This window comes from Benincasa hispida, chromosome 8 (genome assembly GCF_009727055.1).
Source record: "Benincasa hispida cultivar B227 chromosome 8, ASM972705v1, whole genome shotgun sequence".
Classification (NCBI taxonomy): domain Eukaryota; kingdom Viridiplantae; phylum Streptophyta; class Magnoliopsida; order Cucurbitales; family Cucurbitaceae; genus Benincasa; species Benincasa hispida.
The window spans coordinates 6,684,725-6,699,918 of NC_052356.1; the positions used below are offsets into that span (position 1 = coordinate 6,684,725).

At 34.8% G+C, this 15,194-nt stretch overlaps 1 protein-coding gene across 13 annotated transcripts in view; it reads left to right on the forward strand.

The window, feature by feature from the left end:
* The first annotated feature begins 1,745 nt into the window (after positions 1-1,745).
* Positions 1,746-15,194, forward strand: part of LOC120082555 (ubiquitin-like protein 5) — a 54,051-nt gene continuing 40,602 nt past the window's right edge. For 3 of the 13 annotated variants that reach the window (XM_039037783.1, XM_039037784.1, XM_039037782.1), the window contains exon 1: positions 1,746-2,055. In XM_039037783.1, coding sequence (XP_038893711.1) covers positions 1,822-2,043 — 222 coding nt within the window. In that variant the 5' untranslated portion in view covers positions 1,746-1,821 and the 3' untranslated portion in view covers positions 2,044-2,055. Of the gene's footprint in view, positions 2,056-2,172; positions 4,133-15,194 lie in introns of those variants that run through there. The other 10 variants (XR_005483218.1, XR_005483220.1, XR_005483217.1 and 7 more) reach the window with 10 other exon arrangements.

Below are 15,194 nucleotides of genomic sequence, written 5' to 3' on the forward strand. Positions count from 1 at the left end.
TAAATAAAGTGGATAGAAATATATCTAGAGTGCAGCTATTGGGCTTTAGTAGAGTGTTTCGATAGTTAACGAATATTGGTTAATTTGGTTAAAAGAGTTTAGCCAATTAATCTCGGATCGTTGGAGCTCATGATCTGTAGGTCCATTAGGTCCCCTGCTAGCTCGTATCAGACTAAACCTTAGAATAGTATGTTGAGAAAAGTTGAAACGTTCAAATTCGAATTAGAGAATAAAATATTATATACGATATGATTAAATGCTTAATTAATCGAATTAAACTAATTGAAGAGATGTAAATATTTAAATGTGATTTAAATATTATATACACTAATAGGAATTCGTGTTGGGGATAGGTATTTTATTAATTTAATATTTGACAATGAATTAATTGAGTTAATTAAATTATTTAAAATTAATTATTAAAATTGATTTTATTTAAAATTATTTTAAATGTATTTACTTTTATTTAAAATTAATTAATTGAATTAATTTTATTTAAAATTAAAATTAAAAATTTGGATTTTTAGAAATCCAAATTTAAAATTCAATTTCATATTAATTTGAAACTTAAGAAATTTCAAATTTGAAATAAATTTAAGGGTTAGTGGTTTTATCAAACTTTCTCCACTAACCCATTTTTAAATTAATATGAATTTAAGGGTTAGTGGTTTTATCCAAACTTCTCCATCAACCCTTACACCTTCAATCCCACTAATTTTAACATGTCTTGGTATCGATTTTTGGTTAAATGCATTTGCATGAAATTCATCTATTTATTTATTTTAGGTTCATACAACTTGAAAATTAAGAGATAATAGTTATCTCTTATTCTTGACTCCAAAAATTCTCCAAATCTCAAAATTTCATTCAAATCTCATCATATTTGGGTCACATAACCCATTTAAAGGCCCGAGGATAGTGAGAAAGATTCTGTAGTGCTCATTGAGTTCTTGATCAGAATTAATGGAGAATTCGGAGAAATTGAGGATTCTACAAAGGTGGTTTGTCTAAACCTTAATTCTAGAATTTCATCAACATGCATGCTAAAATCTAAAATTGATATAATTAGTATTCATGATCCAAATTACTTTCGTTGTCATGTTTGTAATTCTATCAATATTTATTTTAATATTATATTTTATTGGTATATGTGTTCCCGTGTTGTTCTTCAAAATCACAATAGATTTATTAAATTCAAAATTAAATTAATATATAAATTAAAAAAAATTAAGAAATACAAGAAATGCAAATAAAACAAAAAAGGGCATCAGCGGGATTTGAAGCCATTACCAAAGTTAGCTAACTTTCAAAAGCTCATTCTTATCAAAAAAAAAAAAAAAAAAAAACCACTCCATTATAACTAAAATAAAAATGGAACAGAATAATTTTTTTTTTCTTTCAAATAAGAAATGAAAATATTACTTTTAAAAATAAGAAACAAAAATAGAAAACAATACAGAGAAACATTATCAAATGATTTTAATTTTGTTTATAGTATTGACTTTAAATTTTTTAACCTTTTTATTCATAAATATTTAATATCTTTTTTCATTGATCCACACACTTGAGGATAGGAACGTCCAGATCCAATGATACAAAAGGCGAGCTGTAGATAATAGGAACGTTCGAGAGAAAGACGGTGTGGTGGACGTGGACCCCACTCACAAACGCGTAAACCGTGTTCAACACGTAACATAAACCGCCACTCCTTCCTTCCTTCTCTATATAAACAGCATTGAATTCCCCAAAATTTCTTAAGATAAAAAAAAAACTCTCCCTTTAGGGTTTCATATTTTTCGGTTTGCGAAGAGAGGGGTGAAGATGATCGAGGTGGTGCTCAACGATCGTCTCGGGAAGAAGGTCCGGGTGAAGTGCAACGGGGACGATACGATCGGCGACTTGAAGAAGCTCGTCGCCGCTCAGACCGGAACCAGGGCCGAGAAAATCAGGATCCAGAAGTGGTACAACATCTACAAGGATCATATCACTCTTAAAGATTACGAGATCCATGACGGCATGGGGCTGGAACTCTATTACAATTGATTGCAAATCGCTGTGAGTTTTTACGGCTTTTCTGATTCTTGCTGTGTTTGATGGCGTGTTGGTGTTTCCTTTACGATTCGTCCGGATTCGATTTGTAGAACGTTTTGTTTAGTTTTTCTTGGATTTTAGGGTTCGTTTGATGCGATTAAGAGGGAGGCGCGTGGTTTTAGAGGTTGTAAGGATTCAGGTTTGTCTGTCTCGAAGACGAGCTACCAGAGATTGATTTTCGATGGTTATTGTACGGTGGACATCGCAGTGAGAAGCCTTTGTCACATAAGGATCCCGTTCTCTTTCGTTTTTCTATTTTGGAGATTTATTTACAGTCCATTGAAATATCAAATCGGTTACTAGTTTTGAAATCGTGGTATTTCCTCTGATGTATGGATGTTTTCTCTCTCCGAGGTTTGGAAATCCTTTGGAAGACGCGTATTGGAAGCGCCCAATGCGAGTCTTGTATTGCTGGACAGGCCTCAGCATGTAAATCTTTGGTCTGCTAAGCGGACGCTATGGTCAATGTTTTGATGTCTATAGCCTGTTTGTGGAATTCGCTACCCTATGGATGACATCGGAAATTTCTTTGTGAAGGGAGTTGCTTATTTTGACAAACCTACTTTAAAGTAACCAGATATTTGTTTATTCTTCTAAATTCTCTGTTATTTGACTCCTTATTGTAGGGGGCTTCATCCTTTTCCCATCCTCTCCAGCTCTTTAAATGAGCCAGAAATTTTGTTTTGAAGTTAATGCTTTATGCCTCGTGCTGCGTTGTCCTATTGGTTTTTTGCTTAAAAGGGTGCCAAAATCACGCATTAATTTCCATTCCAAGCATAGGTGGTAAAGTATTCTCTTCCTTTTATTATCAAAGGAGGAAGTAACTCTATTCCATGCCCAAAACTGTGGCCATCTTGAACGATCTACAATTTCTTCTTATTGAATAATCAACGTTTGATCCATGTTCCTGATCCATGTTCCTGATCATTGCTTATATTCATATAACGGGATATGAATTAGTGTGAATGACTTATGGTTACTTATAGGAATGCAACAGTTTCAAAGTAATTTGAATGCGGAGAGTAGACCACCAGGCACCAAGTTGATCTGGTATTTTTTCTCTCGCATCTCTCAAAACCGTTCTTGAAACAATTCTTAAACATTTTATCCACAGTGGCGGGATGGGTTCAGGGAGATTATCCTCTTATTGACGATAAAGAGGAATAACCTTTCTCTTGAATTTTCCTTCGATGGAAGAACGAGGTTTTTTTATGCTAAGTGCAATTTTCTTTTTCTTTGAACCATAGCTTTTTTCCCCTAGTATTTTAAATAATGATATGGAATTTTATTTGTTCCGTTCTTTCTTACTATGCTAGACATCATCCATCATCTATCGGTAATCTGATAGGCATTGGTCCATCTCCTAAGGTGTGAAAGCAAATTTTTTTGAGCCTCATTGTTTATAAGTCGATGGGTGGATATCGTTTAATTTGATGGAATTTGTGAATCGAGCTGTGAACCGGGTTTGTGGTTTCAGTGTGGAGGATGACATGATGAAAGAGTAATGTTCTCTGCTCTTTGGCTGTCAAGGTACTCCAATGCTGCTTCTCTACCATAATATTTTTTACTCAGGTTGATTTCAAAAGTGAAGGATTCGTGGGGTTTTAGGTGTCTTGTGGCATTGCGCAAGAGCTTTGCTTTTGGCCTCCCTCAGTAAGATGCAGTATCTGCTTACTTACCCTACCGGGCAAATACCAAATTTATTTTTGGATCAACCATTCCCAGGACTCGATTCAGCTAACAAAAACTTAGACTTCTGTTGTACCGAAATCAACCATGTGGTAGCATTCCTTTGATTTTCTTGTCAAAAATTTCCCTTTCGAGATGAGATTTGGAGTTGTAGTAGCTTATTGAAATAAAGGTTTGAGCCAGATTCTTGTGCTGTTAACACCGTGTTAAATCATACTTGAATTACCTTAGTTGTGAATATAGTAGTTTGTCAAATGTCTGAAAATGTGAAACTAATTTTGCAGTCTTGGAATATAAAGAGGGTGACACCAAGCATGATATTAATATAGTTAACTCTAGTATTGATGTTTGACAATGTGAATCACCATATTTAATTTTAACGTCACTTGGGTGAATTATATGAAAAAAAAAATACTAATTGTTGACTGTTTGTCCCGAAACTTTCAAGCATTATGTCTTGATCCTTTGCGTGCATTTTCTCTTCAAAAACCTATTCAGGAATGTCATTTCAATTTTCATTAATTTTATTCTTAATCAATTCTTCCTGATTAATCATGAACTCTATTAAAGTTAATTGCATAAATCTCCAAATTTAATCTTGAGAAATCTTCGATTTGTGAGTTTTTGTCATCGGAATGCTTTGTGACGCAATTTCTTTTGCTCATATGATTTGAAGTTATGGATTAGAATAAATATTATATAATGATCCATTATTCTAATGAACTTACCTTTAGCGATGCTTTTCAAAAATTCATATTCCAATGTTCTTAATTATTAAATTATAAATGGTTTTAGTAAAACATCATAATTTGGGATAATATAATTGTACCGAACACAGCCCTTCATTTACTTATTAATATTTATTTATTTAATATTTTCTTATTAATATTTATTTATTTTTAATTTGCATATTATACAACACAATGCTTCTTTTTAGAACCATTATGATACATATAAAACTTAATATAGTTTCATAATTTTTTTCCCTAAAAAAATCCATAATTTTCCAGTGTACATAAATTTAAAATATTCCAAAGAGGTTATTCTTTACGGTCATGCCTTCAAGACAGCTGTTAAATAATAATTATTGCTACAGAAAGGGAATAAAGATTCACAGACCATCCTCCATATATTTGTGGGGTTGTCCCGGAACACCTTCGTGTATGCTTACCCTCATATTGTTTAAAAATCGGATTTGCTGAACTTATACTAAAGCAAATATCCTGTTTTGTGCAATGTCCTATAGAAAAACTAGTCTTTTTCTATGTTCTTTATGAATTATGTATACATCGATCATAAAGGTTTTGTCAAGTTGATTGGGTACTACTCTACTAGAAAGCCTTCCTAGTTCCTTCTATTATGCTATGTTCTTCAAGTATTTAAAAATTCCAAGTGAAGTTCTTTTCCTAGGAATTCTTCCTAAGAAAGCTTTCCCAGGAAAAGAATTTAACTAAAAATTAGTTTTTCTTCTTCCTAATTTGTAGTTAGGATAATGTCGTCTGAAGATGGATTTCACTCCCAGGTCTCAATTTAAGGACTGATTTTTAAAGTATTGTTTGAGTATATAACCGAGTTAAAGGGATCCTTTTTTTTTTCCCGGGAGGGAAGAGTAATAGTGATTCAGTAGTTTTCCCTGACCACAATTCGTACATGTCGCTCATCGACCCTAGTATCCCTATACCATCTCTCCCTATTGGACATGATCAATGGTGTGGGTGTGATCTTGTCTATACAAAACAACAAATAATTTGTTAGTTTCTGCCAAAAGTTTAGGATTTGTTTCATTTTACTCGAATTCATAATAAATTGGACTATTTGATCGTGAAGTGTTTAATTTTGAAATTGATCCCGGGCTTCACCCTATAGTTATCAGTTAAGAGGTTGCATCTTCTATCTTCTTTATTATCTTGCTTTTCTATACATAAGATTCTCCAAAATTTCCTCCAAATGTTGCTCTTTCTTTAGAATGTTCTCATGGCAAGTTATCTGATTGAAAATGACTATATATGCCTCTGAGATTCAAACTTTGATATGCTCTTGACGTTTTCCATGAAGATTACAAATTTATTTCATACTAGGTTGGGATTTTTTTTTGTTTTTTGTTTTTGCCCATGCTAACCGATATATTGCAATTTGCTAATCCCAAGAGAATACCATGGAGTTCGTCCTCTATTTTTAAAGCCTTCAGAATCATCATATATGCATTCAGTCTTTTTATTCTTATTAAATTTAATTTATTTTCTACTTAACCACGTTTCTACTAAATTAATTGTGATTATAAACCTTCTCGTTTTTATCTGTTTTCTTCAACTTCATTACATCCGATAAGATCACTTAACAAATTGGAATCATTCATCTCACATGTTCTCTCTCTTTTCCTTGGTATAAGATACAAGTTCTTATGGATTATTTCTTTATTGAAGGTTCTCAAAGCTTACACTTCAATCTCCCTTTGTTATAGATGTTTCAGTGGCCAATTGTTATATTTGAATACTCTCTCTGTCTTAACTAAAGGAGTGATTTTTAAAGTATTAGTTGGTGAAACCATTCATCTTTAACACTTTTGGGTGTTGTCTTGTCCAATCAGTTGAAGTAATCAATTAATCAAAAAGATTTTTGATTTGTTCATTTTACTCAAATTCATAAATTGGTATCGCGGTCCAACATTTAATGATGAAGTGTTTGATTTTGGCGTTAGTCTCATTTTCACACCATAGTCATCAGTTTGGTAACAGTTTCATCTCTGCGCCTTTTTGCTGTATTAAGCGCTTCAAAACAATTGGTCCACCAGATTTTTTTTGCTACTGAAAAACTTTTACCTTATTTAGGATCTTGCCTTCCTATTTATAAGCTTGCTCTTTCTTTTTAATGTTCTCATGGCGAGTGACCTGATTGCTATATGTATCTGAGATCCAAACTTTGATATCCTCTAGACGTTTGTCAGGAAGAATACATATTTGTTTCATATTAACTTGGGACTTTTCCTTTGGTTTTCGTTTGCGAATTCCAAGAGAAAAACATGGAGTTGGTTCTTCTGGTTCTTCTATATTTTTGAAGCCTTCAGAATCATCATATGCATTTCGTCCTTTTTGTGTTTATTCAAATTAACATATTTTCTTCTCTCGTTTGGAATGATTGAGAATTAATTTCTTGAATATACCTCTGTTTTCTTACTACCTAGCATTGTTCTTTTTTAGGAATTTCAACTAGCCATATCGTAGCTTCTACTAAATTAATTTTGATTATCAAACAACCTTGTTTTTATCTGATTGCGTTTTCTTCAAGTTCATCAACATCTATTAAGTGTTAGGAAAACGGAGACAAAACACCATTGTGAGGCGCAAATTCCGAAAGTCCATCTCTTCCTTTTTACTTAAGCCGTAAGAAATAGTTTAATTGGGTAATTATGGAGGGTGAGGTAATATGGTTTTTGATTGGTTAAAATTGAAGGTGCTTCGAAAAGAAGAGAATGAGTCGGTGGAAAAATAAAATGCGGCTGGATTCTTTTTTCTTGAATGCTCATGGGCTTGCAACACACACGTGTTTATGTATTAGGAAAAGATTGCACATAAGGTGGCCATGGGGTCTTCTTGTCGATGAAGAGAACAAATACACCAAAAGGAAATTTGAAGAAGGTTTCTTCAAATTTCAGTGTCATTGAGAAGAAAAGATACAGAGAGTATTATTTTTTGTTGGGTTGAGGGTCTTATTATTTATTCCAAGTTATCGGGTTGTGATATTGGATTCAAATAGTTTTTGTTGGGCTATTTGGGAAGAGATTTGAAGAGTGAGTATTGGTTCTTTGCAATCTCCAACAAAGTAGAACCTGCAGTTGCAGAAGACTGGATATGGTTATGAGTTTGGGGCGAACCTGTGTATTTTCTAGGTCTCGTTCTCTTTTTTCATTATCCTTTTTATTTACAATTTTATGATTTGATTACTTATATGGCTCTAACTTATGAAGTGGGAGTTTGAGATATAGTTTAATTTGTTTCACATTTATTTATATCTTGCCCAAATTTTCAACAAGGGGTATCAAAGCATTTTGGTTCAGAAGTCATGGATCAATAGAGTTAAGAGGTTTCAAGGGTATCATAAAGCACTGAGGAGAGGAGAGATCGAAGGAGATGTTAGATGAAGATTGAGAGAATCTAAATGAAGCAGTCGTAGTCATTAGGACGTGTCTGTCGATGAATGTTGCCAGTCTTGTAGCCATCGAGATTAGTGCCATTAAATTGATGGAGTGCTTATAAATAGGTACAAGAAATCATCTGCCAAAAGTAAGGTTTATCTCCTTAATAAATATTTCAACATATAAATGGCTAAGGATGTTTTTGTTAATTCTTATATCAGTTGAAATCTGTCGAGATTGAATTTACTAATGAAGTATATGCTATTTAGTTGTTAATGTCTTTACCTGAAAGTCGAGAAACTAGGTAAACAACAGTGTCTAATTCTATTGGGAGTAATACATTAACGTTTTTAGGAGTTTGTGGTTTAGCTATAACTGAAGAAATTCCTACTGTAGGTTCAACTTTAGTAGTAAATAAAGGTAAAGACAAGATAAATTCTGAAAATGATGAGTCGAGTAGCAGTAAGAAAAAGTGGAGAAATAGGAATAAGGAGATATAGTGCTTTTACTGTCACAAAAAGGGCCACTTAAAAAACCGGTCTAGGAAATTAGAGGAGGATCTAAAAAGAACAAGTTAAATGTGGTTGAAACTGAAGAAGAAATAATTAGTGATGCCTGTATCTGTGTTGAGGGTGACAGAAAATAGTAGCTATTCACTGGAATGGATATTTGATAGTGTAGCTACTATACACGGTTTCAGATTGGAGTCTATTCACAGTTATAGGTGTGAGTTTGGTAGTCGCTAGTGTAAACTCATATTGGGATTCCAGATAGTGGCAATCAGCCACAAATTCTACATGGCATAGATGTTGGATGCTAGTTAAAGCGGTAGATGACAGGTACAAAGGTGCAGTTGAGCCAGCAATAAAGATAGCCAATTTCGATAAGTCAGATCAAAGATCCATCAATTTTAAAACAATTGGGAAATCCAAGAGAGGAAGTTGATGGCTATCGAGAGCCTCATATTGTTAAACACTCGAATGAATTGATGAAGTTGTCGAGGTGAGTAAAGGCATCAAATTGGAAGACTAAAGCAGTTTTTAGGATAAAAAACGGAGTCTTTAACTTGGCAGTAGGCTTGAAGGAAGGAGTCAAGCCACGTGTAGAAAATATCTTCTTTAAGAATAGGTCTTTAGAATTGAAGAGGTGTTAGTTCGTACCACTTAGCTGAAGTGGGAGTATGTGATTGTTCCTTATATTTGGAGGACAGTTCCACCTAGCTTCTTCAGACCTTGGGACAATTATAAATGAGTTATAATTATCTTTTGATGGTTTTCTGTTTTGTTACTTTGTTAATTTTACATGTTTCTTGTTTAGCCTTGGAGTTTGTCAAGAAGATTAGAGATAACCGTTGTAGTGGGAGTAAAGTCTTGGAATTTGTCAAGATTATAAAGTTTCATTGTAGTGGGGGCAAGATCGTTGTTTTGTCTCAAGTAGGAGATTGTTAGGAAAATGCTGACAGAACTCTCCAAAAGCCCATTTCTTCATTTTTACTTTAAGCCATAAGAAATAATTTAATTTGGTAATTATGGAGGTGAGTAATATGGTTTTTGCTTGGTTAAAATTGGAGGTCTTTTTGAAAAGTAGAAAATGAGTTGGTGGAAAATAAAATGCGGCTGGATTCTTTTTTCTGTTCGTGGGCTTGGCCCATTAGTTGGCAGCAACACACACATATACGTGTTTATGTATTAAGGAAAGATTGCACAGATGGTGGCCGTGGGGTCTTCTTGCCCATCTTCAAATTTCGGTGTCATTTTAGTGTGTCAGCGAGAAAAGAAAAAAAATGGGAGTATTACTTTTTGTTGGGTTGAGAGTTTCTTTTATTATTTATCCTAAGTTAGTTACTTGTGGTACTGGATTCAAATAGTTCTTGTTGGCCTATTCGGGGAGAGATTTGAAGAGCAAGTATTGGGTTCTTTACAATCTTCAGTAGTATGTTTACGGTCACGCTCTCTTTTCCTCTTATCATTTTTATCTACAATTTTGATGATCAATTGCATTTTTGACACTAACGTGTGAAATGAGAATTTGAGATATAATTTACTTTATCCGCATTTATTTATATCTTGCATAAATTCCTAACATTACAAAAGCAGATGAGTATCACAATTCGATGTCTTGGCACAATTGCATCCATTCGTAGTTGAACTTAACGAATTGGAATCATTCATCTTGCACATGTTCGCTTAATCTTTATTTTGTAGAAGACACAAGTTCTTTAGGATTAATTTTGTTCAATGTTCTCATAGCTTACACTTGAGGTTTCTCTTTGTTTTTTTATATAAATTACAACCTGGAAACCATTTCTGCTATCATTTCTCTATTCATTTCCCATTGGATGACTTTCATAATTTAGTTAAAGATTGTTCATTGTGAAAGGGCCTACATAAATTTGTTAGTCCCAAAACATGATTCACATGATTCGAGGAAATTTTCATTTATTCCTTAGGGCGTTTGAATCAATAGTCAACTTCTGAAATTAGAAATCTATCCAGTTTTGGCTAACCTACTATTTTCATGAGACTTGACTGCGTTTAATTTACAATTAAGAGAGGAACTTTCAGAACATTCAACTTATCTATTATTCTTGAAGTGATCCATGTATTTCATACTTTAATACTCTTTCCATCTAGAAATTTCTTTGAAATCTTTCTCCATAAATATTTCACCCTTGCCCATTCTTCATACAATCCTGAGTTTATTCTGTCCATTATTTTGGAGTTGGCCGGAGGTACGGTAAACTCGGCCAAAATATGACACCCGAAGGGCCCGGCGCGCACAATCCTCCTTCTTCAGTAAAGCCGACCTCTTTTTCGCTAGTGCTGACGCAGTGCGCACGTAGATAAGGAAAGCCAAATCCCAGTGGGGGGCCGGTGCCTTTCTTTTACAGCCTATCCATTATTTTGGCACTAGAGACTCGCCTAAACTCCCACATCGTTCCTTAAAATTAATTTTATATTTGAAGAATAAGACCTTTTTAATTGAATTTTAGTTGGCCACATCCGACGCTTCACCTACCTTCTCCACGCTCTATCTTTCTCATGGGCTCGTAAAATAAGCTATACCCTTGAAATTCCAACAGGCTAGTTGTACCTCAACAAGCTCTTGAGCTTGAAATAGTTTTAGGTAGTCTCCAATCACTATAGGAAGGCCACGGAAGGAAAATTTTCCATCAAGAGTGATGGTATCATTCGTCTTTTTTATTCCCAACCCCTCTATATCTTCTGAAGTGTTCTTTCTCAAACATTGGTTTACGATTTAAATTGGCTTGTTTAGCTCCCTACCCAGTGTCTTCCTTTTCCTTGCATGTAGTTCTTACATTCTTGCGTTGTGGGAGTATAGTGAGTTGATCCTCTTTGCTTGGTGAAAGGCTATAGCAACGCTTGTCTATGGGTTGTTAGAATGCTTGTCTATAAGTTAAATAGCCTCGTCTAACTGCCTGAGAAGGTAAGAGATGAAACGCACTAAAGCAAAGTATGCATTGTTCCAAAAGATAGGCACAATCTTATGCTCGACGCAACCATGCACTATAGAGATATAGTCATGCGGCTGACCACCGAGAGGTGTGCGATGCGCTAGTGTGCTTAAGATAATAAACATTACTATGTGTTAATGGATGTTGTGTATCTACCTATTCTCATTGTAAGTCTTCTATTGCTCAATCTGTTTAGTTAGGAGTAGGAGTAGTGTGTAAATCCATTAAACTTTTTATTTTTATTTTTATTCATCGCCTCAAACGCATTGCTTCACAAGCATTATTGAGTGACAAGTCCCTGTGTTTGACCTCGGATTACTCAAGAAACTTGCGTTCGTGTTATATTTGGTGCGAGCGTAAGAAAACTTGTGATAGGAATGCGTGGTTGTATAAGAAAACTTGTGATAGGAATGCGTAGTCATTGCATACTAGATTAACGCATTTTCATTCCAACGCATGACCTCTGACGCATGGGCGTAAACGCATAGCTTAAGTCATGTCTAACGTGTGATTGCGTGCGCAACGTGGTTGTATAAGAAAACTTGTGATAGGAATGCGTAGGCATTGCATACTAGATTAACGCATTTTCATTCCAATGCATGACCTCTGACGCATGGGCGTAAACGCATAGCTTAAGTCATGTCTAACGCGTGATTGCGTGCGCAACCCAACCCATCCATTAATTTTCCTTCCAACAGCATGCTTCATCGATGCAATGGAATATGGAGTGGTCTGGAATGGGAGAAGATGGGTCCCTTAAGATTTGGCTGGACATTTAGAAGTTCCATGGACTCATTACCCACCCTGAAATTCCTTTACCATACATCCCTGGAAGACTGTCCTTAACGGGATTTTGTGCTGTTCTTGGGCATTTAATGCAGCCAGCGTTTCTTATTGAGGAATCTCAGTAAATGTCTCCTGTTTTTCCAATTAGTGATAATGAAGCAGGTTGTGAAGACAATCATTCATCTTCTAGCATCATGCTAATTCGAAGAACATCCAAGGAATTTGAAAAGTCATCAATACTAAATTTAACTTTAAAAAAAAAGATTGGAGGAGTTGATTGGTTGATTATTGCTTTATCATAAAATTTTAGAGAACTGCCCCTGCTCCTTTTTTTATCTTGATTTGAGCCGGGAGAAAACCACATCGAATTTTCTCTACTTCAATGAAAGCATGTACAATCTAAGAGATCGAGACTTTGAGGAGAACTATGTTCGGTAGTTTGATATGACTCACCAACAAACACACAAGAAAACACAAACAAAGGAATTATGCTTTCCCAAATACTATTCTATTGGTTATTCAGGAGTAATAACAAGATGATATGAATGCCAAGCCACTGGCTATTTGAGAGATCTACCCATCCCCATAGACCCAAGTCCCCAAAATATTCGCCTTCAAATGGCTACTTATACCCCTACAAAAACATTCCACTCTCTAGATTTCACTTTCACGCACTAAGAGTCTCACATGAACCCTGGCCCATTAGCTAAGCATCTTCAGCGAATTACCTTTCTGAGCCTTTCTAGTGTATGTGCGCACAATTGGAGGCCTCTCAAAATATTAACAAGCCGGCACCAAGTTCCAATAGCTTCAAAAGTTTTACGTTCCCAGTATTTTAATAGGAAGTTCTTAATGGATATCCAACTTCCAAATCCTTTTATAAAATTTGGTGTGCTTGTCATTTAACCATTTCCGAGCTTCAAGTGAAAAGGACCTTTTGGCTTCCAGATTCCAACCAGGCCTAGAACCTGAACCATTGGGGTTTTCCCATTCTCTAATCTAAGCAGAGCTCAGAGCTTGGATTAAATTGAGAACTGACCTTGAAATGCTCAACCAGTGCCATCTTTGTTTCTTTCCACTTATCGCGACCAGCCCAATGATGGACTCATTCTAAAGATATTAAGTTAATTCTTATTCAATATCCCGAGCAAATAATCTAGCTACACTACTACTACACAAAATTTCATACTGACTGCTTCATGTTCCTTCCACCTGATATAATTATGAATGAGAAGAAATTGAAGTTTCAGAATTTTCCACGGAAGATGATATAGAACACTTTACTAGAGAATCCTTTGACTATATTTCCTCTTACAAGCTCAACATAGCTTTTATGAAAGGGTTAACGAGGAGATTTTAACAGAAACCTTAGAAACTTGAAAATTAATGAAGGAAAGAATTAAGATTGATATGATGATGCTTTAAGATGTTAAACTTGACAACTTTTTCCCTCATACTTGAGAAAATCTTTTATCATATCCCAGAAAGTGAGCCTTCTCATTTAGAAGACTTCGTAGGAAGTTTGAGAAGTTTCCTACCTCCCGTATATGGCCATACAACACATATTGCACTCCAACCCAAAGGTCCTTTTATCATATCCCAGAAAGTGAGCCTTCTCATTTAGAAGACTTCGTAGGAAAGTTTGAGAAGTTTCCTACCTCCCGTATATGGCCATACAACAACATATTGCACTCCAACCCAAAGATGACCTTTGCTTCAATAACCGAATTGTACCACTCTTATCTCTAACTTGCTCGAAGAAATGCAGGAGAGAATCTACTAGTGAATTTTCAAACCAATGCGTATATGACAGAAAGAGAGAGAGGGGCGTAACCAACTTGGTTGTCATATCTTTAACAAAGAAAATGCAATTCTCAAAAGATGCTAAGCTTGTCGATAGTCCAACATATCCTTATTCCATTACTCAAAACAAGGACAATCCAGAATCAAAACTTGAAAAAGAAACGAACTGATAATACTTAACAATTGAGGAATCAAAACCAAATGAAGCTTCTTAATGGAACTGAAAGATAATAATTAATAAAACTAGGCGAAGCTTCTTAAACTTGGATGCAAACACTAATTAATTTAGATAAAACATTGCCTTTGCATGCAATAGATTTGAAAGATTTTCTCCCGTATCAAAATTTGGCTAACATGCTATTTTCATGAGACTTGACTGTGTTTAATTTACAATTAAGAGAGGAACTTTCAGAACATTCAACTTATCTATTATTCTTGAAGTGATCCATGTATTTCGTACTTTAATACTCTTTCCATCTAGAAATTTCTTTGAAATATTTCTCCTTACATATTTCACCCCTACCCATTCTTCATACATTCCATTATTCTGTCCATTATTTTGGCACTAGGGACTCGCCCAAGCTCCCACATCGTTCCTTAAAATTAATTTTGTACTCGAAGAATAATGCCTTTTTAATTGGATTTTAGTTGGCCACATCCGACGCTTCACCTACCTTCTCCACGCTCTTTCTTTCTCATGGGCTCATAAAATAAGCTATTCCCTTGAAATTCCAACAGGCTAGTTGTACCTCAACAAGCTCTTGAGCTTGAAATAGTTTTAGGTAGTCTCCAATCACTATAGGAAGGCCACGGTAGGAAAATTTTCCATCAAGAGTGATGGTATCATTCGTCTTTTTTATTCCCAACCCCTCTATATGTTCTGAAGTGTTCTTTCTCAAACATTGGTTTACAATTTAAATTGGCTTGTTTAGCTCCCTACCTAGTGTCTTCCTTTTCCTTGCATGTAGTTCTTACATTCTTGCGAGGTACTGTTTGGATATTATCTTTGAAGGTAAATCTTGAAATCAGGAATACCTTTTCTTATTATCTCCTAGTCTTACACAACATTTGGTTTACTTTTATGGATCGTTGTGTATTTTCTTCTTGTGTTTTTTCTTCTGGTTTTTCTCGTCTGACAGTTATAATGAGCCTGCTCTACAATTTTAAGTCCAAGCCCTTTTCTTGACTTTTATCTCTTTTAACTATTTGTCATTGCTT